The sequence below is a fragment of the Alexandromys fortis genome, unplaced genomic scaffold, assembly GCF_014885135.2.
Source record: "Alexandromys fortis isolate MF-2015 unplaced genomic scaffold, M_Fortis_MF-2015_v1.1 scaffold_70, whole genome shotgun sequence".
NCBI classification, from domain to species: Eukaryota; Metazoa; Chordata; class Mammalia; order Rodentia; family Cricetidae; genus Alexandromys; species Alexandromys fortis.
The window spans coordinates 545,512-568,949 of NW_026067955.1; the positions used below are offsets into that span (position 1 = coordinate 545,512).

The 23,438-nt window shown below is 50.3% G+C and overlaps 2 protein-coding genes across 4 annotated transcripts; both read right to left on the reverse strand.

Annotated features, from left to right (window-relative positions):
- Positions 1-1,203: 1,203 nt before the first annotated feature.
- On the reverse strand, positions 1,204-5,328 carry Cplx3 (complexin 3). Its single transcript, XM_050152096.1, has 3 exons — positions 5,139-5,328; positions 3,903-3,990; positions 1,204-1,614 (listed from the first exon to the last, which is right to left on the reverse strand). The coding sequence occupies exons 1-3, from the start codon at positions 5,300-5,302 to the stop codon at positions 1,390-1,392; spliced, it is 477 nt and encodes a 158-aa protein (XP_050008053.1). The 5' UTR covers positions 5,303-5,328; the 3' UTR covers positions 1,204-1,389.
- An 871-nt stretch (positions 5,329-6,199) lies between these two features.
- Positions 6,200-23,299, reverse strand: Lman1l (lectin, mannose binding 1 like). 3 transcript variants are annotated; one of them, XM_050152069.1, is made up of 13 exons: positions 23,036-23,299; positions 18,364-18,518; positions 18,158-18,265; positions 17,998-18,056; positions 16,406-16,505; positions 12,698-12,818; positions 11,628-11,683; positions 10,814-10,946; positions 10,155-10,306; positions 9,088-9,155; positions 8,220-8,343; positions 7,286-7,413; positions 6,200-6,398 (listed from the first exon to the last, which is right to left on the reverse strand). In XM_050152069.1, the coding sequence occupies exons 1-13, from the start codon at positions 23,208-23,210 to the stop codon at positions 6,269-6,271; spliced, it is 1,509 nt and encodes a 502-aa protein (XP_050008026.1). In that variant the 5' UTR covers positions 23,211-23,299; the 3' UTR covers positions 6,200-6,268. The 3 variants fall into 3 exon arrangements, with proteins under 3 accessions (XP_050008026.1, XP_050008027.1, XP_050008025.1); XM_050152070.1 differs by having other exon boundaries at positions 6,200-6,401; XM_050152068.1 differs by lacking the exon at positions 23,036-23,299 and having other exon boundaries at positions 18,364-18,595.
- Positions 23,300-23,438: the final 139 nt, after the last annotated feature.

The following is a 23,438-nucleotide window of genomic DNA, read 5'->3' on the forward strand; positions in this document are numbered from 1 at the left end:
AGCCTGGTCTACAGAGTGAGTTCCAGGACTACCAAGAATAAAAGAAAAAGAAAACAGAAAACAAATGGCTACTCTTTGAAACACACATTAGCTTTTGGGGAGAGAACTCTTCATTTCCTAGGAGCAACACAGGTTCAGAGAAGTAAAGAACCTACTTGGGGACACACAGCAGAGCCAGGCTGGAGCATGGTGACCCTCTCTTTGGGTTTCATTCTCCATCTCTTAGGTGAGGGGACACAACAGGACAGATGTCCCACCTTTCCATGCACCTCTCCATCCAGCTGGCTGCCAGGCCCTCCTCTAACTCTTGGTGCTCAGACTTACTTCGTCAGGCCCACAGTGTGTCTGCTCCCTCAGTGAAGCCCCCACCCCCACATGTGACCCTGAGAGGGCCCTCTTGTCGAGGCTGACACTAAACAGTCCCACAGAAGCCCCTTTTTCTCATTCCTCTCCAAGAGCCCTCTGAAGCTGGGCGAAGCGATAGAGGATGCCCCTCCAAGGGCAGGCATGAGGCCTGCGAACTCCAAGTCAGCAGGACGTGGGAAGAGTCATGCCATTTGGAATTTTTATTTTCCACTCAATGAGAAGAGGAAATTCCAACTATGGAATCTAGAGAATTCTACAGGAACAGAACAAATTCTGGCTGGGCCCAGGGCCCAGAGTCGGTCTGGAGCTGTTGGCGCTACTCTTCAGTGCCAGCTCCATCCTTGGCATCCCGCCCCTCACACAGCATTGCTCCGCTCCCAGAGCCCACAGTGGCAGCTGTGTGATGCTGTGGCTGCAGCTGCTGCCCTGCCCAAGAAGGGATGTGAGCTCTGTTCTGAGCGGTCAGGGATGCCAATCAGGAGAGAATTTTAGAAATCACTCAGTCCATCCCCATTTTACAGATGGTGAGATGAAACCCGAAAGGAGCAGCTTCTAGGATGATAAAGGTGGGGATAGAAACAGGCCTCCTGTGTGCCCAGAGTCCCTCTGAGCATTCAAGTGCTGGTATCTGCAGGGGCTGGCAACCCAAGGGGTGTGTGGCTATGTGTGCCAGGATGCATCTGTGGCAAATGAGCTAGGGCTTCTGTATCCTTCTGTGAGTGCTCTTGTGTGAAAGAACAGGGGACTGTACCCAGAGAGGGTTGGGCTAATCCTATCAACTTGGCAACCTTTCCAGGCTGAAGAGGGAGAGAAGGAAGAATGAGAACTTTGCTGGCAATAAAGAGGGTGAGTCAGAGCCCAGACTGGACATGGACGAGAAGGCTCTGGAGCTAGGCTGGGACGGGGGTGGGGTGGGGAGGGGGGGGCAAGATGGATGGAGGTATCTGGAAGCTGAGACACTCTCCTAGCCCTCACATGGGACCAGCCCTCTGGCCATCCCAGAGGTAACCCTGGGGGAAGTGGTCACATGATGTGGCACTTCTCAGCTGATTGCTTGAGGTCCCCTAGTGTAGTCTGGGCCTTGTCCTTGAGTGAGCTGAGGTCTAAGCCAGGGAGGCTGGCCAGCTGTCCCAGCACAGAGGCCTTATCTTCTTCTTCCTCCGTGTCCTCCTCGATCATCTTGGCTAGTTCCCGAGGCAGTTCCACGTCTCCTCCTGCCAGCTGGATCTGGCTTTCATCTGTCTCATTCTGCAGGGAAGAGAGATGAGACAAGGGTAGAGGTCTAGGAGGACCTAGCAGGCTTGGTTCTGGGGCCCTGGATTCGTGGAGGCCATAGTCCAGTGAGGTCAGCGTCTGTCCCCACACCTGAGTCAAGCCTTCCGTGGCTAGACACGGAGACTTTGCACTTCCTAACCTTGCAGCTTTTACATGGCCTTAGTCACCTGGGATACTGAAGGACTAGCAGAGAGACTAATCAATAGGAAAATGTCACTCTGATATGGTAGGCTGAGTCACGTGTTGACCGTGGCTAACTCCACTGAATGGCACAACAAAACCAGTGATGGGTACCAGTTATCAATACCTAGTCTATGGTTGACAGGAACCTAGGTGCTTTTACATATTTTTAGATTCATTCTAGTATTTTGAAGTGTATGTGTGGGGGTGCCCATGGAGGCCTGAAGAGGGTGTCAAACCCCTGGAGCTGGAGTTCATAACAGGCAGTTGTGAACTTCTGATGTGCACACTGAGAACTAAAGTGCAGTCTTCTGCAAGAGCAACAGGTGATCATAGCCATTGAGTCATCTCTCTAGCACCAAGAATGCTTTTTCTTTTTGTGACTAAAAAATATCTAGAAAAATGCAGCCATGGTGGCACACACCTTTAATCCCAGCAGGCAGAGGCAGGCAGATCTCTGAGTTTGAGGCCAGCCTAGTCTACAGAGCTACAAAGCTACACAAAGAAACCCTGTCTCAAAAACAAAACAAATGAACAAACAAAAAGACCAAAATAAAACTAGGAAAAGCCAGGAATGGGGATCAATGCCTTTACTCCCAACACTCGGGAGGCAGAGGCCAGTGGATCTCTATGAGTTCAAAGCTAGTCCAATCTAGCACCTCAAGTTCCAGGCCAGCCAGCGATACATAATGAAACCTGTCTCAAAACAAGCAAACTAACAAGTAAAAACTAGGGGGAAAAAAATGAGAAGTGGTTACAGCTGTGACCTCAGCACTGAGTGCAAGTGGAAGGGTCAGGAGTTCAAGGTCATCCTCAGCAGAATGGAACCTGTCAGATCTACTTCAGAAATTAAAATTTTTTAAAAAAAGGAGACAGATTTTAAACAATTTGCCTAAGATCATACAACGAGGAAGGGAAGTGGTAAGCTAGATTCAGACCTGTGTCATTCATTCCAATATCTGTACTCCTTTGACACCTGCTGAGAGCCACCACACTCCCTAGGCTTTGGGGGAGGGTCTCCTCCTACATCCCACGCTGCTGTACCCAAGTCTTGCCTTTTCTGCTAGACTCTGAATTCCCTCACAGCAGAATAATGTCTCTTCCACGTTTAGCGTAAGCATTTGAACCATGACCCCATTGCTACCCGGATTTTCAATAATACGGATGTTCAATAATGCAAATTTTCTGAACCAGGTTTGCCCGTGAGAGACTTGTGGGAAATCAATGGCAGCCAGGGCTCAGTAAACACTTGCTGGATGAGTAAATGTGATACAACATATTTGATCTCTGAAGTCAAGGCCAAGGCTATGGAATCCTACTCCTTGGAGTCTAGCACAGCTCACAAGTGATAGATTCTTGGAAGTGGCTTGTCCCATGTAGGAGTGGCACATTTGTATGCTAATCTAGTGTTGCAGCATCTTGGGAAGAATGGGGCAGGGGCTTCTGAGACAAAGAGGCTAAAGGGGTACCTTATTCTTTGTAGGTAGACCCCCATATCCCGGAAAGTAGCCTGAGGGCTGGAATAGGCAGAGGCCCAATAGCCACGGGCTTCAGTTCTCACCCACTGGCTGTATGACCTTATGAGTCCCTTAGTCTCCCTGAGCTGTTTCCCTTTTCACACACGCAGTGAGAACTATCTAGCAGCTTTGTTGAGGGTCTGCTGAGGACAGGAAGGTAAATGCCTGGTGCACAGGAGGCAGAGCCGTGTTCTCTCCTCCTGCCTGCTCTCCGCACGCATTCAACAGCCCCACCACGGCTCACCCCTTATAAGGTCTTCTTTCTTACTCCTCTGTGCCTTCATGAGCCAGGCTTGACCCAGGTGGGAGAGGAGGGAGTGAAGGAAACAAGGCCTGACTCCATAAACACAAACCTGTAAGCTTCCAAAGGCCCAGGGTCTGTCTCAGCTCCGAGAGGAGATGAATGAATGAATGAGTTGAATGAATGAGTGAGTGGATAAGAAAAGGAAAATGTAATCAAGCACCTTGTGGGTCTGCAGGGCTGAGAGCTGAGGGGCCCTGAGGGAAGTCCAGCTCCTAGTGCTCAGGGTCCCAGTAGCACCTCATAATTTAGGCCCTGGATACCTTGGGCAGACGGTATTTGTCTCTGAAGTGACTCCTCAACGTGGCCCGTTCCGCCTTCCTCTGTGTGAACTGTGCATCTCGCTCCATTCTGCATGGGAAAAGGACACCAGCTGTGAAGTCCCCTCAGAGGTTGAGAGAAGGTGTGGGCAGTCAGCAAAGGAAGGGCTAAGATGGCCTGGAAGACCTGGGAGGAGGCTGCATGGGTTCTCCAGTCCCCAGCTGACCTATGCCCAGCCATCTCAGACTGACTGTCTTAACTTTTGCTACCAGCTTGTCACAGCGTCCTTCCTTGATATTCTCTACTCCTGCCAATGAACAGAGTTCACTGGGTGGGAGCCTGACTCTCTCTGTCTCAGATGATCCTAATTTACATCCTTTGCAATGGCTGCCTGGGGTCTGCCGTTCCTTCTCAGCAAACTGTGTGGAGCAGGCAGTGTGCGCACTCTGGATGTGGCCCATGGCTCCACCACTGCCACTTGTAGTGTGTCCTTCAGTAAATCACTTAGCTTCCTCTTCTGTAAACTGGGGATGAAACTTTGCAATTCACAAGGCAACCAAGATTAAACAAAATGACAATAGCCAACATTTCATGAAGACCTGCCTTGTGCCAGGTGACACACTAAAGGGTTAACATGTGTGACGTCATCAGCTCTCACGGATACATAAAGCATGGGTTGTGATTACCACTCCTATCTTCCAGAAGGAAAAAGGAGCCACAGAAATGTTAAGGGACTTTCCTAAAGTTATTAGGCTAGTAAGCAAAATGAGGTTCCGGACCAAGAAACCTCATCCCAAAACTCAGACCCTAGCTCACTATCTCTGCTCTGCCCTAGAACTACTGCACACAGTAGGCTCAGTATCTATGAATAGAATGGATCTGTGCCCTGCTGATAAAAAGCACTTTTCTTACAGTCTCAGGCTCAGAGGAGCCCCAGTTGGAAACAGGCAGTTAAGACCAGATCGGATTAAGGGATTACCTATTTCATCAGAGATGCACGTGCACCCCCCCCCCAAGGCATTCATCACCCTCCCCCAACTCCCCCTGGACCAGAGGATGAAGATGGAACAGGGTCCGGGTTTTGAAGAAACAGGATGGTTGTGAAAGTAGCCGAGTGTCCCGCCCGCCCGCTCACCACGTTTAGGTGATGTAAAGGGAAGCTCTGACCCAGGGGAGGGCAGAGCAGCGTTAGTGTATTTGTGTGTGGGTCACAGGAGCCAAGAAGGAATTCCACTTACTTCTCCTCCACCAGTTGCTTCTGATACTCCTCGTACTCTTCTCGGCTCATGCCCTGTGCTTCGGCTGCAGACTTGTCTCCATCCCCTTTGTCCTCGCCGCCCCCCAGGCTTCCAGTGAGGTTCTTCAGCTGGCCACCCACCATGGACTTCACCATGAACGCCATGGTCTTCTCTGGCCACTGCACCAGGCGCCTGGTTCGCCGGAGCCTACTTCAGCACTAAGTCCCAGGGACAGCTCCGGCTGCGCGCGCTCCCCCACGCTTTGCTCGCTGCTGCCTCTACCTTCCCAAACCCCTCCTCACGGGAGGGGGGGCGAGGGGGGGCGAGGGGGGGCATGCACGGGGCTGAGAAGCCTGGACCACGTGCCCGCTCCTCACTCCCGCCTTTCCCATGTGCCTTCTTTAGCGCCAGCCAAGCTCTGCTCGGCTACTGCTGACAGCTGATTAGGGCTTGTTTGTGGTGGTGGGGTCGCTGCCCTGGGAGAAGGGGCTGTACTGATGTGTGCCTTGATCCCTGCACCCCCGAGAACCAGAACTTCAGCTTGGAGCACCCGGTAGCCTCAACCAACACCCCTAGCCTTGGGTCCTATTCCATCCTCCAATCTGCTGACCCTAGCAGCTACGAGGCTGGGAAGTGGGGAGACCGCAAGAGCTGATCAGGAATCCTAGTTACATGGTTCGGTGAGTCTGCACTCAGTTCCTCTGTCACGTGTCTGCCCTGCTGTCCCTGGAGCCTCAGGGAGTGGGGAAGGGGAGTGTTGTTTGGGGGTACTGAAAAGATGAGCCAGAAGGAAGCCAGGGGACTCTCTCCTTGTCCTTGGTGAGTTCAGGAGCAGAATTGTGCACAGCTGTCTCCCTTTGTCTCGGCAGCCCAGAGGAAAAGGCTGTGGGGGTATCTTCATCTTGGCCTTCCTGCCTTCTTGAACCCTATTCCTGCCACCCAGAGAAGATGGAAAGCTACCAGAGATTATGTGAGTCTGGAAGGTAAATGAAGGGATCAGCACAGCGCGAGGAACATCACCTTTAATATGATGAACTTGCCAAAAGCTAAGATGTGGGCACTCAGGAAGGATACTGGCCAAATCCTCCATCCTCCATTTGTCTCCCCGTAAGACATGGCTTTGAGTTGGGTCAAGCATGCATGCTGGAGGGGACAGGCTGTCTCCTCAGAGCCCCCAGGGTCCTAGGGATGGGCAACATGGGCTCTAGAGGAAGGCTTCCTGTGGACAGGTACTCCTGGAGCCTCTTGTCCAGCTCCTGCCTGCTGCCAGAGAGAAAAAGTTACTTGAGTCTCCCTTCTGAAACCAAGACTCACACTTGCCTCTCAATACACAGTGTACCATGGCCTTCCATATTCTATGACCTTCTATGGCTCCCTTGACATGCCACAGACATTCACATTTTACCCTGGCATTTGAAGTCTTTCTGGGTGGCTTAGTGCCAAAGCTGCACTCCTGTGCACACATTTTCTTCTTTCTTTTTTAGAGAAGATCTCACTATGTAGCCCAGGCTCGTCCAGACTTCATCATCCCTCTGCCCCAGCCTTCCAAGTGCTGAGATTAAAGGCGTTCATTTCTAATCCAGAACACCCAGATTCCTTGCCCAGTCTTGTAAATTGACCCTGCACTTTACTTCAACAGTATTCAATTGCTGCCTTTTTTCTTTCCCCTAAAGATGTTTTTTCATGCCTCCATGCTTTTTCTGATGCTATTCCCTCTGCATCAATGTCCTTACCTATTCTGCCAAGCTGGAAAATTCTTAGTCACTTTGATGACCCAAATCAAATATCCTTTCCAGGTCAATTCCCTGATCCCCATAAACCCCCACCCCCACCCCCAAGATGATTCCGTTGCTTTTTCCCGGCTCTCCAAGCTTCCCAGCCATCACAGCACTGCTGGCTGTCAGGTTATTTTCATATGCTCACACTAGAGTGAGCTCTGTGGGGCAGGACCAGATGGAACTGGGGCCCGAGCGGGTGTCTGTGCTTAATAAGTGGGGTGTTGCTGCTCTATATTCTGCTCCCAGCCTTCTGGTGAACTGGGTAGCTCCCGTCTGAGCTTTGGGGTCCCCTACTTCAAGTTCACCAGTTGTAGACCAGAACCAAGATATAAATGTTCTATGGGAAATCCTGCCTGTGTGAAGGCTCACCTGAAGTTCATGTAGCAGAAGAAGCCTACGGTCTGAATGACAAGGAAGAACAGGAAGATGCTGGTCCGAAGACATGCAGAAGTTCCTGGGAGCCAGCCAGATGGGCGAGGAGCCTTGGCTGTCCTTTTCTGAAAGGGGAAAGTATGAGGCCCTGCCTCAGCTTCTAATCCAGGAGAGGGGAGGGGGACTGAATCCATGCCTTGCATGGTCCCTATTTAGCTCCCTCAAGCTTGGGCTATCTGGGGCTATTGTCATCTAGAACAAGGAAAAAAGACAAGTGTCCAAAACTGCTTCCTTCTCCACTCTTGCATGGTTCCATCTGTGGGAATAGCTCAGAAGAGACAGGCCCTGGAATCATCAACAGACCAAAGGTCTAAGAGATGAGAAAAGGAGAGGCAGATGGGGACATGAGGGCAAGGGAAAGAACAAGGAAGGACAGAGGCTCAGGGGAAGTCAATACCACTGTTGAACCTGAGTGGTCCCTGCCAAGGTCTACCCCACTCCTCTCTGGTCATCTAGGACATTTGGATAGTTCTGACTTTGTGGGCCTTCCTCTTGAGGAAAAGAGTGCAAAGACATCCGGGTGGTGGTGGTGCACTCCTTTAATCTCAGCATTTGGGAGGCAGAGGCAGGTAGATCTCTGTGAATTCAGACCAGCCTGGTCTACAGAGCAAGTTCCAGGACTACACAGAGAAATCCTGTCTTGAAAAACGAGAGAGAGAGAGAGAGAGAGAGAGAGAGAGAGAGAGAGAGAGAGAGAGAATGAAATTTGTGTTCTTGTGTTCTTTCATGTTCATGTGCAGTTACATCTAGGTATCTACATGTGCCTGTTGGGGTACTGGACAAATCCTCCAAAGCTGTAGAAGTGTTAGGAAAAGGGTGGCAGAGACCAAACCTCAAGGATGAACGCCTTGTACAATCCACTACTTCTTACCACCAGATCCCGGAGGTCTTTCTGCAGGAGGCTGAGGATCTGGTCCAGCTCAAAAAAGTGATGCTTAGTACCCACTGGCAGATAGAAGACCTGGGCTCCTGAAGCCATTCGGGCAGCTGCTTTCCTGGTGGTGTGGTGGGGGCATGGAAATCAAGAAAGATGATCCATTACCCTTTTTGGTTGTACCCAAATTACCTAATCTCTTCCCATAATCCTCCAAGCCAGCACATGGTAAAGAATAGATATCATTGATAGAGTCTTATCCGTGGGGACAGTTTTTTTTTTTTTTACTCTAAAAAAATGCTCCCTAGAACCTGAGACAATTTTAGCATATACAAAGAATTCTCCGAAAGTGTCTGTCTATGGACCAGGCTCCCTGGGCTCTGCTTTTCATCTCTGGCCCAGGGGAATTAGCTCTTCTCAGGCTCTTGCCCTCTGCCACCCCCAGGCATCTAGAAGGAGGGTATACAGCCACAGGATCCATAATGTTCAAGGGATCTTCCCACCCCCGGAGCTCTAAGGGGAGCTCTGCAGGCAAGGGTGAGCCAGAGTGAGATTCTGGGAGACTGGAAGCAAAATAACCTCACACCATTTCCTCCAAAGGGCCTCATCTTGGCTGGGCTTCCTCCAAGAACCTCCATCAAAATGTATGCCCTCGGGGACTGAGGAGATGGTTCAGTGGGTAGAAGTGCTTGTTTTGCAAGTACAAGGACCTGAGTCCACATTCCCAGCACACATGTAAAAAAGCCATGTATGGCTACATCCGCAGCATGGGGCGGGGCGGGTGGGAATCTGACAGAGGCAGGATGACAGAGGAGCCTTGTTTCCCTCTCAGTCTCCATCCTTACTCTATCCCTTACCCCCTTACCTCATCTCCTGCAGGGCCTGGAGCAGAGTCCGCTGTCCATAGAGCAGGGTGCTGACCTTGGCAGTGTTCTACAAGAGAGCCAGCTCTTATCTAGTGTCCAGAACAGAGTGCCCCTATCCTCAGGGTCCATGTTCCCCAGGGATATTTTACTCTTCTTCAAGAAGCCTTACGAAATAGCCATGGTTCTCCCCCTTTTGGGACACACGGAATCTCCCATAGATGTTATCCATCTGGGTTTCTGGGGGACCCTTGTTCTACACCAAAGGTGTGATGTTTCTCCCAAAAGGGACCTCTAGGCTTTCCACAAATTCTTCTCCCTTTTTAAAAGGATCTCTCTGTGTCTTTCTCCTAGGCTGTGATCCAAAATGAGGGTCAGCAATGATTAGAATCCAGTAATGGGCCCAAGTCTGGCAAAGTGACCTGGAGACATAGCTGACCCTTTGGAGGGTGAACAGAATCATGCCAGTGGGGTCTAGGGCATGAAGGCAGGACCAGAAATACCTGGAGTGTGGGCCTTTCACCTCTATGTCACTCCAAAAGTCTAGCCTAGATTTCTCTGGACTGAGAACAAAATATTAAAGCCCTGGGCTAGGAGAGCCCAGCAAACCCTGTGTGAGCAGCTGGCTCCCTCTGCCCACTAACTTGCACTTTGGCTGAGTTTACCTTTCACTCCCCAAGTCAGAGCATGTCCAGGGAATGACATGGGGGTGGGGGAAAGACGGGGAGGGAGGAGCCAGAGTGGTAACAGGGATGAAATGAGGATTCTGGTGCAGCAGAGCATTTAAGCAAGTCTTATGCAAATACACGTGAGGCTATACGCCAATCAGTGCCTAGTCTATTTCTGCCATTTGTCTGTAGACTGGATTCCAAATACCTAGCATCTCTTCTCTGCAGCCCAGGCCTGTGGCTCCAGGACAATTGCTATGTGTTAATGTCCTCTTACATACCGCTCTGTTGAATCCAGTGACCTGCTCTCCTCTCTCTCCAAGTTTTGACAAGGCTAGCTCTAGACTGCCACTATTCTTACGAGCTGTGGGTGGAGACGAGGGTGCCCCAGGGTCACTCACCCAGCCTCCCTCAGGCCTGATTTGGACTGTAGACCCCAGCTGCTGTTTCCACTTCCTCTCAGCCTGGTCCAACTGCCTGGAGAGAGCCTGGAGGGCCTGCAGGATCTGGCTTTGTCTGCCCAGTATATCCTCCAGGTCAAAGAATCTTTCCCCTGGGGATTGGGGCAAAGCCAAACTGGAAAGGTCGCTGGGGTGGGGCAGCAGATCCTGCTTTGGAGTGGCACATGAGGAGGTGTAGATTCTGCTTCTAAGACCCTCCCCTGGAAAATGGGTCTGGGGGTCAGCAAGCAGGGTAAGCAATAGGAAAGTGCTTGCCAGGAAAACCTGATAATGTAAGTTTGATTCCCAGATCCCCAGAACCCATGTAGAGGTGGAAGGAGAAAATAGATTCCACAAAGTTTGTCCTCTGACTGTCACACAAATGCTCTTGTACACACACACGCACGCGCGCGCGCACACACACACACATGCGCGCTGGAAAAGAAAATGTGTCTTGGGGGCGGGTCTCATAGGGATAGGTCAGAATGCCCAGGTTCTGCCTAGATACGACCTCCTTGGGCCTCCACTTCTCCACTGGTTAATGGATTTCGGGTTCTAAGGACAGTGACCTGTGGCCTCCAATGTGCTACAGCCCCACCTGCCTGCTCCTGGGTCCTTACCTTCTTCCTGAACTTCAGAGCCCAGTGGTCGAATGCTGTCCTTGCTGGTGCCCAGGGCCAGCCTTGCCTGCAGCTCTTCCAATTTCCTAGCCAGGCGGAACTGCTCCTTCGCCATGAATGTCTGGGGGGCCACCTGGAAGAGAAAGACAAAAGGTCAAACTCCAAATGCGTGAGAATCCTGTGGGGGACAGCCTTCCCTCAGGGTCCTTGGAATCCCAGTCTCCCTCCCAAACCATAGACTCACTGGGACCAAGGAGGAACCCACAGCTCAACCACCAGGGCCCCATGGAGCCCAGCAGCCATATGAGCCCCATATCTACCACAGCTTCACTTCTTTCTCTGCTCACTGTGAGCTCAGGCCTTTGGACATTTTAAGCCTTTAGGTATGGTGCTCATTTAGGCTCATCTCTTTCAGGCATCTTTTTCTCCCCTCTTTGCTGGCCCAGCCCCCTCTTTAGGGTTCCTTCTCTTCCCTCTCCCAACCCCCACCCTGGGCTTTTTTTGGTTTTATTTTGATGTTTTTGAGACAAGATCCTAACTGTGCAGCCCTAACCTAGTACTCAGAGAAATCCACCCCCCTTTCTGCCTCCTGAGTGTTGGAATTAAAGGTGAATACCACCTACGGGTCCTAAAGGACAAACCCTGGCCCCTATACTACCCAGCCCAAGGCCTGACTTCAGCAGGGCTCAGAGAGCTAGCTAGCTGGGATGAGAACTAGAATGTCAGGTCTAAGGATGTCCTGTTGTGAGTGGAGGCATCTGAGGAGAGCTGCGTCTCTGAGCTACCTCTTCTAGGCAGAAAGGACTGGCATTACCTCTGGACCTGGTTCCCTCAAACTGAAGGTCAGGAAGGACAGGACATCATGGTCATCTGGAAGAGGGGCAGATGAAAGGAAGATAAGGAACTTTTCACCCAGCAGCCTATCCATCCAGACTCTAGTATTTGCTGGGAAAACGAGAGGCTTGCACGACTCTGGACGACTTTGACCTTTGTCTTACGGGGAAGGTATGAAGGTCAAATAGACAAGTGCGTGGGATGTATGGGTTGAACTACACAGCCAGAGAGAGACAGCCCAACAGCCATGCAGTAGCCCATGGGACACCTAAGGCTGCTGCTACTGCAATCCCGAGCACACAGTGGCTGCTGCCGCAGCAAGCTCACAACCATATCCCTCTTCTCTCCTTAGAAACCTTCTACGGCTCCTCGGTACCCAGGGTCTAAAGACTTAAGTCCTGGCATTCACAGGCTCCAGTACTCTGGTTCAGCCTGCTTTTCAGTTGCAGGACTCTCCATGGCTCTCTACTGAAAGACACCCTGCTGTTGCCGTTCCCTACTATAGCTTGTGCCGTCCCCCCTCACCATCCGCAGCTCCAGGAACGTGACTTTATGGATATTGATACGAGAATATAAAATTCCTCATTTGAGAGGTTTTGTGTGTGTGTGTGTGTGTGTGTGTGTGAGAGAGAGAGAGAGAGAGAGAGAGAGAGAGAGAGAGAGAGAGAGAGAGAGAGAGAGAGAGTCTCATGAGGCCCAGGTTGACCTCTGAATCTGCTATGTAGCACAGGGTAACTTTGAACTCCTGACTCCCCCACCTCTCCCTCCCTAGTGATGTGATTCACAGGCGTGCACCACCACACCTGGGATCCCGAATGCCACAGGAGTACTCACCAACAGAGCTACAGTCTCAGTCCCCCCTCTGAGACTCTCAAGAGCTCTTCAAGGCCAGGGTGACCTCCTGATGGAGAAGTCAGAGAGGGGGTGTGACCAGCCCAGACCACTTGATGAGGAAGTAGTTGACACCATACAAAGGTGTTTTAGAATAAATAAGGTTTTGTCATCATCAAACACAGCCCTCGGCTCTTACCTATCTGGTAGGGTCCTCACCTGCTAAAGTGCTGGTGGCTGCTGAGACCCCAAAGAAGCCTCCAGGGCCCAAGAACAGGGACTCCACATTGACACAGAGCTCTTCAGGGTTGTTGGGAGTAAGGCCTCCACTCAAGGACACCTGAGGGGGATGGGCGGAGTGAGCTCCTGCCTCTGCCTGGTCCCAGGATAAGGCATTGACCCCTACTCAGCCTCACTGGCTTCAGATCTGAGGGAAGATAGAAACTATACAGCTTGGGACCAGAATGGCATGAAAATGATATGGATGCTGGTTTCATGTGAGCCGTGTATGTTCATGAAAATGATATGGATGCTGGTTTCATGTGAGCCGTGTATGTTCATGAAAATGATATGGGTGCCTTGTATGTTTCACGTGAGCCTTGTATGTTCTGGGTGTCTTAAGATTCTTTGTATGATACTCAGGTCCACATGGATCAAAAGCCTCAACATAAATGCAGAGAAGGTGGGGAACAAGCTTGAACTCATTGGCACAGGAGACAGATTCCTGAGCAGACCACCAATAGCACAGGCTCTAGGATAGACAATTAGTAAATGGAACCTCATGAAACTAAAAAGCTTTTGTGAGGACAAGGGCGCCATTAATAGAACAAAACAGCAGCCTACAGAATGGGAAAAGCTCTTTACCAACTCCACATCTGACAAAATATATAAATAGCTCAAGAAACTAGACATAAAAAAATAATCCAATCAAAAATGGGGTTACAGATTTAAACAGATAGTTCTCAATGGAGACGAATCTCAAATGGCTGAGAAACACTTAAGAAATGTTCAACAGCCGGGCGGTAGTGGCACACGCCTTTAATCCCAGCACTCGGGAGGCAGAGGCAGGTGGATCTCTGTGAGTTTGAGACCAGCCTGGTCTACAAGAGCTAGTTCCAGGCAGGCTTCAAAGCCACAGAGAAACCCTGTCTCGAAAAAAAACAAAAAAAAAAAGAAAAAGAAAAAAGAAATGTTCAACACATTTAAGCCATCAGGGAAATGCGAATCAAAACAACTCTGAGATTCCATCCTGTCAGAATGGCTAAGATAAAAAACATGAGCCACAGCTCATGCTGTCAAGGATGTGGAACAAGGGGAAGACTCCTCCATTGCTGGTGGGAGTGCAAACTTTTCCAGCCACTTTGGAAGTCAGTGTGGTGATTCCTCAGAAAACTGGGAATCAACCTACCACAAGCCTCAGCTGTACTGCTCTTGGGCACATACCCAGAGGATGCTCCATCACACCACAAGGACATTTGCTCAGCTATGTTCATAGCAGCTTATTCATAATAACCAGAAACTGGAAACAGCCTAGATGCCCCTCAGCCAGAGAATGGATAAAGAAAATGTGGTACATTAATACAATGGAGTACTACTCAGCTGTAAAAAGCAATGACATCATGAAATTTTCAGGCAAATGGATAGAACTAGAAAAAAATCACCCTGAGTGAGGTAACCCAGACCCAGAAAGCCAAACATGGTATGTACACACTCATAAGTGGATATGATCTGTAAAGTAGAGGATAACGATGCTTCAGTCCACAGACCCAGAGAAACTAAGTAACAAAGAGAGCTCAAGGGGTGAGTGTATAAATCTCCCTGGGAAGGGGAAATAGAATAGACATCGAGGGTGGAGGGAGGCGGGGGTGGAAAGGAACAGGAGGGATCAGGTTGAGGGGAGCATGGAGGGAAAGAGTACTTGGAGAGAGAACTGGGACTGGGGGGCATCTTGGGGATGAGCTAAAAACCTGGTGCAATGGAAACTCCCAAGAATCGATGAAGGTGACCCTAGTGAAGACTCCTAGCAATGGGGAACACAGAGCCTAAACCAGCCATCTTCTGTAACCAGGCAAGACCTCCAGTGGAGGAACTGGGACACCAGTCCAGCCACAAAACCTTTGACCTACAATTTGTCCTGCCTGCAAGATGTGCTGGGGTAAAGGTGGCACAGAAACTGTGGGAATGTCCAACTAATGACTGGTCCAGCTTGAGACCCATGCCAGGAGAGGGAGCCACCCCTGATACTGCCTGGAGGGCCAGGACCCAGAGGCTGGACAGCCCAGAGACCTAGGATAGAACCAAACAAGACTGAAGGGAAAAACAGTCAATGAAATGATTCCTAATATTATACTGCTATACTCATAGGCTGGTGCCTAGTCCAATTGCCATCAGAGAGGCTTCATCCAGCAACTGATGGAAACAGATGCAGAGACCCACAGCCAAACATTAGATGGACCTTGGAGAATCCTGTGGAAGAGGGGAAGGAAGGATTATAGGAGCCAGGGGGTCAAGGACACCACAAGAAAACCCACAAAATCAACTAACCTGGACTCAGAGGGGCTCACAGAGACTGAACTGACAATCAGAGAGCTTGTGTGGGGCTTGCTGAGGTGTGTGTATGCACAGTCATATAGCTTGGTCTTCTTATGGGACTCTTAACAGTGGGAGTGGGGGCTGTCTCTGACTCTTTTTTTTAATTGATTTTTTTTTTGAGTTCTACATTTTCTCTGCTCTCCTTCTGCCTCTCCCCTCCCGTTCAACCTTCTCCCAAGGTCCTCATGCTCCCAATTTACTCAGGAAATCTTGTCTTTTTCTTCTTCTCTGTCTCTGACTCTTTTGCCAGTTTTGGCACTCTTTACTTCTTACTGGGTTGCCTCATCCAGTCTTTAATATGAGGTGTAGTGCTTAGTCTTACTGCAGCTTGGTATGCCATGTTTGGTTGGTAGATATCCGTAGGAGGCCTGCCCTTTTCTGAATAGAAACAGAGGAAGAGGGGACTGGAAAGATGGCTCAGAGGTTAAGAGTACTGGCTGCTCTTCTAGAGGAAACTGCAAAATTTGAAATTTATGCCCAGGCAATGCTGAAGCATGTATGGGCAGCCCGTATGTGGTGGTTCTGTTGAACTTGTCCATATTGGGTGTCATGGTCTAAGTTGATGAGGATGAATGGCCAGGTCTCTTCCTCAAGAGGGCACCAGATCTCATTACAGATGGTTGTGAGCCACCATGTAGTTGCTGGGAAGTGAACTCAGGACCTTTGGAAAAGCAGGCAGTGCTTTTAACCACTGAGTCATTTCTCCAGCCCAGACTCTTCTAGAAGTCCTGAGTTCAATTCCCAGCAGCCGCATGGTGAGTCACAACCATCTACAATAAGATCTGATGCCCTCTTCTGGCCTGCAGGCATACATGTAGGCAGACCACTGTATCACCATAATAAATAAATCTTTTTTGTTTGTTTTTCAAGACAGGGTTTCTCTGTGTATCTCTGGCTGTCCTAGAACTCACAGAGATTCGCCTGCTTCTACCTCCCTGACTGCTAGGATTAAAGGCGTGTGGCACCATTGCCTGGCTCAAATAAATAAATCTTAAAAAAAAAAAAAGAAAAGAAAGAAACGAAGAGGAATGGATGGGGGGGGGGAGGAAGGAGGGAAAACTGCAGTCCAATGTAGAAAAAGAAAAAGACAAAAGAAACAAAATGCCCCCATCAAAAAAATGTATTATCATTTAAAAAAAATCCTTTGTATGAGTGAAAGAGCACATGTGAGTACTGGTCTGAGTGTACCAGAGCCATGTATGTAAGCATAGGTGTGAAGACACGCGTGTGAGTGACATGGGTCACAGGCATGAAGCTGTTGGAACGCTAGGCACCCCCAAATCACATCCCTACCTCCCACTGGAGGCTCCTACAAAAACAGCAGGGGTGACTCACTTGCAGCCTCTGCCTCCAGTAGGTGATCCGAGCTCGGATGGGATATGGCCAGTTCCTGAAGTTCCGCTGACAGGAGCCCAGCTCGTGGGCAGTTCCATCCCTACAGACACTTGGAATGCAGCCAGCCCCTACAGAACCCACGGACTGGCCTGGCCAACGAGAGACATCTCAGGAGCAACTCTGTTCAAGCCTGAATTAACTGTCACTGTCCCCATTAGGTGACCTGGCCTGGAACAAGTTCCTGTTGTCTAGCTTGAGGCTCCCTTGCTATAGTTTGCTTCCTTGGCCAGAGAAGAAGGAAGAAGAAAGAAAACGCTGCGTGGCAATGTTGGCTGGAACCCGAGAGTTCCCAGGAGCCAGGGGCATCTGCAAAGGGACAGAGGCCCAGGCTAACTGTGGGATTTCCAATTTCTATCCCCTCCAGCTCACCTCTCAAGCCCACTGCCCCTCCCCCATTCTACTTTCCTTAAGCTTCAAGGCCTGTCCCTTTCCTTTCTTTATGAGGGGTGGGGAAAGGGGTCCGAGACAAGATTGCTCTATAGCTTTGGAGCCTGTCCTGGAACTAGCTCTTGTAGACCAGGCTGACCTCAAACTCACAGAGATCCGCTTGCCTCTGCCTCCTGAGTGCTGGGATTAAAGGTGTGCGCCACCACTGCCCTGCGGCTCTGACTGTTTGGAGGCAGACGGGAGACCTGTCTTAAAGGCCAAGGAAAATATGGCTAGTTTACCTTTCCCTCAGAAAGGTTCAGCAGGCCCAGGGAATTAGGAGCAGAGAGTTGGGCCAGAGTTTCTCTGGTTCATGGGTGCACACTCTGGGACCTACGGCTATCACATTCAGCCGAGTGTTGGGTAGCAGAGAGCAGGGAGAAGCCAGATTCAAGGCAGCAACTGCCTGGCTGTATAACCTTGGGCAAGTTCGCTCCCCTTCCCAGAGCCCAGTCCTGTTGTCTTTAAAACGAGGATAATAATTGCAACTACCTCATAACACTGTTATGAGTATTCATAAGACAATGTCAAATGTCTGGGCACTGCGCCTGGTATACAGTAAGCCCAAATCCATAAATGTCAGCAATTATCCTAATTGTGATGGGCTAAGGGATGTTTGCTGAGACACACTGACAAACCAGTCCAGCCACTTAGGGCAGCCAGCGGGGGAAGGACGGGAGGCCGCCTCAGCTGGGATTTAAGACAGCAGTGCAGCTAGTGCCTAGATCTTCCCTGGCCACTGCTGTGAAACCATTCAGGGCAATGAACCTTTCTGGGCCTGCGTGTCCTCACCTACCAAGCCCTTCTTAACAAGGACGTCTGGAGTGAGAACCTCATGGTAGTTTGGGCCTTGATTGCTTTACCTGGGGCTGGTAAGCTGACGACTGGAGAAAGATGGGGCCATCACCCAGAAGAGCAAGCACACTGTGGCCCTGGCTCCTGAGGTGCAGCTCAGACCAGTGGGAAAGAGTCCCAGGAGGCAGCAGGGCTCATAATGAGAGGTCAGCTAAGGTGGCAGGTCTAGGAGGGGTGGGCTCTTTAGGCGAGGAAGTACAGGTGATTGCTAAGTCCAGGGAAGGGGGAGGTTATTTCCCTCAGACCCTTACCCAAACTGCTCCTGGAGGCCATGCCCATCACTGGTCAGCACTCGAATGGCAGGGCTGTTCTGCATGGGAGGTGACAATAAGCCTGAGTCTCAGGCACAGTCAGGAGATTGAGGGTTAGAGTTAAAACAGGCGGGAGAATGGGCAGGAGATGACTACCCACCTGGATATCGTTGGCGGAGGAATCAAAGAAGATTTTGATGCCATCCCATGAGACCAGCCCCTCTGGGACAGAGCCGACTTGACCCTTGTCCTGGATGTACCACATGGCCTGTAAGTTCCAGGCCCGTGGGTCAGAAACTCTGAAGGACCAGTGTACCTGGGATTTAGCACCCGCCTCCCCAACAGATATGAGTAAGGACCACTCACCATACCCAGGGCTCCCCAGCACCCCGGTCCAGTCACCCTCATCTGCATCTCCACTTCCCAGTCAGGGAAGGAGACAGAGATCTTGCTCCACACAGCGCCACTACGGTTCTTCATAGACGGAGCCAGCCGCACTTCCTCTAGGCCTGGTATGGCATCTGTAGAGCAGGGCAGTTGGGGACCACAAGACCCTCTTCTCCCACCTGTCTCATTGGTGAAAGTTGAGCCTTGGGTATCGAAATACCTTGTCATTTGATATGGGGCTGGCTGGTGAGATGCAAGAGTCCATTGGGGAAATTGGACCGGCATCCAGCTGGTAAGTGTTACCCAGAAAAGGCAGCGAGAGCCAGTACTTTCCTGTGTCCCACTTCAGCCTCACTGAAAGTCTATGCTATTGATTTTTATACGATTTCATTTTATGGGGCTGGGGATGGAGCCCAGTTGGTAGAGTTCTTGCATAGTAAACACAAAGCTCTGAGTTCCATCCCCAGTGTCCCCTGAAAATTGAGTGTGTAGCACACACCTGTAATCCCAGCACATAAGGGGAAGGTGGAGGCAAGAGGATCAGTAATTCAAGGTCATCCTTGGCTATTGTAATGAGTCTGAGGCCAGCTTTGCCTACATCATTGTTGTGGAATATTAGTTGAAGATGTGTTACATTTGTTTATGCTGCAAAACCTTTGTTTAATGATGCAATGATGTGTTGCATTCTTTTATGGTACATTTGTTTAACTCTGTGAAGCTGTGTTACTTTGCCTGTCTAAAACACCTGATTGGTCTAATAAAGAGCTGAATAGCCAATAGCTAGGCAGGAGAGAGAAATAGGCAGGGCTGCCAGGCAAGGAGAATAAATAGGAGAAGGAAGAAGAGGGAAGAACAAGAAAAGGAGAAGGGGAGGAGAATGCAAGGGGCCAGTCACCTAGCCACACAACCAGCCACGGAGTAAGAAGGAAAGAGAGGTATATACAATGGAGAAAGGTAAAACCCCAGAGGCAAAAGGTAGGCGGGATAATTTAAGAAGAGTTGACTAGAAACAGGCGAAGCAAGGGTCAGGCATTCATAAGTAAGAGTAAGTCTCTATGTATTTATTTGGGAGCTGGCAAAGAGTTAAAAAAAAACAACTACATATCAGACTCTGTCTGGGGCTCGGGGGACGGCTCAGTGGGTGAAGTGCTTGCTTGCTGTGTAAGAATGAGGATCTGAGTTTTGATGCCCAACAACCATGAAAAAGCTGGGCTTAAGTTGGGTGATGGTGTCACACACCTTTGATCCCAGCACTCAGGAGGCAGAAGTGGGAGGATCTCTGTGAGTTTGAGGCTAGCCTGGTCTACAGAGTGAGTTCTAGGACTGCTAGGGCTACACAGAGAAACCCTGTCTCAAAAAACCAACAACAACAAAGATGGAGGACCAAGTGAGAAATATATCCTAATGTCAACTCTGGCCTTCAAATGTACAGGTATGGATTAATGCGCGTGTGTGTGCACACTCGAACACACACACATCATCATCACCATCATTACCATAGATTCTGTCTCCAAAAAAGAAGATACCATTTTACAGAAGTTTAAACACATCTCTTTCCACTAAGGCTCCAGTCCTGAGCAACAGCTATGGGAGGGTAAGGAGTACTAGCTGGGAGGATCCTAGGGGTGGCTAGATTAGGGGAGGGGACCAAGGGTGGCCCAAGAAGAGGAAGGCTGATGGCAGAGGGACTGAGACAGGCTCTGCCAGCAGGGTGGTGAGGAAAGAGCATGAGGATCATCCTGGCACTGATGGCAGGTCAGAAGGAGCTCCCTGTGATGGGGAGAAGAGAGTGCAGCTGGGGCAGACACGGCTGAAACTAGAGGGAGGGAGGAAGTCAGAGGCTCCACTCTAGCTGGCTCTCCACCCTCTGGTCTGCCAACCTGGAACCTGGTCCAAGGCCCAGACCCTGGCAAGACTTTCCGGAGTTTGCTAATCCAGCCTGTTTGCTCTGCAAAGGTCAGTGGCGGGTGGGGAAGCACAGAAGTTTCAGAGTCCCTGGAAGCCACCACTTCTTGAAGTGAGCTGTTGTTTGTTTTTTATAAAATAGCCCAGGCTGGCCTAGAACTCTCTGGATAGAGATGACTCCAAACTCCTGATCCTCCTGCCTCCATCTCCACAGAGTGCTGGGATAACAGGTTGCTGTTCTACCTGGTTTTGTGTGGGATTCAGATTCCACAACCCAGGGTCTTGAACATGCAAACAAGCACTCTGAGCTGAGCTAGCTCAACATTGAGCAGCACTGCTTGCCCAATGCTTTTTCCCCCCTCATACTTTAAAACATCAATGTGGCCAGGTGGTGGTAGCGCACGCCTTTAATTCCAGTCCTTGGGAGGCAGAGGCAGGTGGATCTCAATGAGTTTGAGGCCAGCCTGGTCTACAGAGCAAGTTCCAGGGCAGCCAAGACTGCTACACAGAAGAAACCCTGTCTCAAAAAGAAAAGTGTGTGTGTGTGTGTAAGCACACATGCAGGCACATACATAGAGGTCAGAGGACAACTTTCAATAGTCTTCCAATAGCTGTTGTCTCCTTCCACTGTGGGGTTCTGGAAATCAAATGCAGGCTGTCAGGGTTTTACTAGCTAAGCCATCTCAACTCTTTTTATAACAAAGACAGGGTCTTGCCAAGCAGTCTTGGCTAGCCTCAAGCTCTTGATTCTTCTGCCTCAGCCTCCTGAGTGCTGAGATTACAGGCCTATACCACCACACCCAGCCCTAGGAGATTTGCATGAGGTAAGGATTATCTGACTAAGTTTACATACTCATCTTTATGCGGAGTGTCTGGGATTTCACCCCATACTGAGAGCCTGACTCAGTTCTGGGTATCCAGGCTGGCACAGGGGAGCGCTGGGTGGGGCTCTGATAAAGGAGAGATGAATGAATTAACTATAATCACATCGCCTGGTGATCTTGGAGGATGTCCCTCTACCCCCCACATGCTCTGTGACACCTTAGACGTGGCAAGGCTCTGAGCAGAGAGCACTGGCTCTGCCACTGTCCCTAAGGCAGCACCTGGCTGTGTTTACCCCCTGGGCTTCGGAGGAGGAGGAGGATCGAAGTTTCTGCCATCTTGGAGCTTCTTAGGAATCAGGCCATTGTTCAGAACTTGTATCTCAGATAGAAATACATAGCCAACCTTCCTTTTCTTTTTGCTTTGTGAGCTAGGAGGATCTGAACAAAATTCATGGCTGGGCAAAACTCACAGTATATTTTGAAAATGAGTCATGTTCTTGGGCTCAGTTCATGACCTACTCTGACCCTTAATTTAAAATCCTGCATATTGTACAGTTTTCAGGACATTATCACAGACCCTTTATGAACAAGATCAGCCAAACTGTAGGTCTGGGTTTGGAAGACCCTGAGCACAGACCTGTGAGTTTAAGATCCTCTCCTGTCTGCTTCCACCTCCACTCCACAGGGAAGGGCCTAGTGTTCGCTGTAACAAAATAGCTGGACACACAGGGCCTCCCTTCCAGCAGACCTCTAGCTCCTCAGGATGAGGACGGCAGAGTATAGTGATGTTTTATTTATGTTTTAATAAATAAAGCTTGCCTGAAAATCAGAGGGCAAAGCTAAGCCACTAGAGGCTAGGCAGTGGTGGCACACACCTTTAATCCCAGGATTTGGGAGACAGAGGTGATGGATCTCTGTGAGTTCAAGGCCACCATGGGCTACTAAGATTTGTGCAGAAACAGATCCAGGTGGTGGGGCCTACCACCTTTAATCTTAGTAGCAGGGAGTCATGTGCCTTTAATCCCAGCACTAGAGGGGATATAAGATGGGAGGAGACAGAGGCTCAGAGCTCAGTCTGCGGTGGCCCAGCCTTGGCAGAGGTAAGACTTCTCTAGTGGCTTGGCTGTTTTGCTTTTCTGATCTTTAGAAAAGCTTTACTTATTAAAAACACAAATAAAATATTACTATAGCAGAAAGGAGATTTATCCCTGTTCAAGGCACCTTGTTATTGTGCATCAGGCATATTAGGTGTGTGCATGAGTGTACGTGTGCACACCTGTGTGTTCACAGTCAGAAGGCAGAGGGAGAGGGGGCTGCAAGTCGGGGTTCTGGGGCAGAGGAGCGGCACAGGAGAAACTAAAGCTGGGAGGTGACGTGGGATTGTGGTGCTCTCTGGCCACCAACCCGGTCCCTCTCCTCGAGTCTTGCATCCCTTCACCCTCCTCTTTAGCTGCAATCCTCTGTTGTCCTGCAAGCCCAATACCAATAGCTTCTTCTGCCAGTGCCTCCATGTCCTACACACACACACACACACACAATCCCATGAACAAAGAAAGCATGCCTTGGCTAGACGATGGTGGCGCACGCCTTTAATCCCAGCACTCGGGAGGCAGAGGCAGGTGGATCTCTGTGAGTTCGGGACCAGCCTGGTCTACAGAGCTAGTTCCAGGACAGGCTCTAAAGCCACAGAGAAACCCTGTCTCGAAAAACCAAAAAAAAAAAAAAAGCATGTCTTGAAAGACAAAGCAGCCGGGTATGGCAGAGCAGGAGACTGGTTGGAGAGGGGTCTTGGGCCAGGCACTGTCGCCCCCGTGTCACCCCTTTCGCTATACAGCACCTTTCACCCCCACTGTCCATCTGGCTAGAGGCCCTCTGGCACTCTGAAGGACGCTGGGCATGGCCAGTCCCCTTTTGTTCCTCACCTCCGTGGTGGCTCCAGAAGGGTATTCCAGTCCCTGGAACTGCCAGCCTTGGTCCCTTGAAGCTGAGCTTGTACTCAAACCTGCGTTGAGGAGGGTGGCTCCTTTCAGCACTGTACAGAGCCAGCAGTGGGAAAAGAAGGCAGAGGGAAGGTGATGGACCTCCGGTCCCCAGCATTGCAAAGGAGCTGATTTCTGGGCACCAGGATTATCCTGGCTATGAGATAATGATGGGATCCAGGATGCACCGCCAGGCAGGGAGATACCCGGGACCTTCCAGGATCTTGCTTTTTGACTCTGTGCACCTCACCCCCCAAAACACACATCCTGTTTCTCTTGCAGGTCTGATCTTAGGCCCCACCCTCCCTCACCTCCACCCTGCAGCCTTGACTGTCCCCTGGGCTCC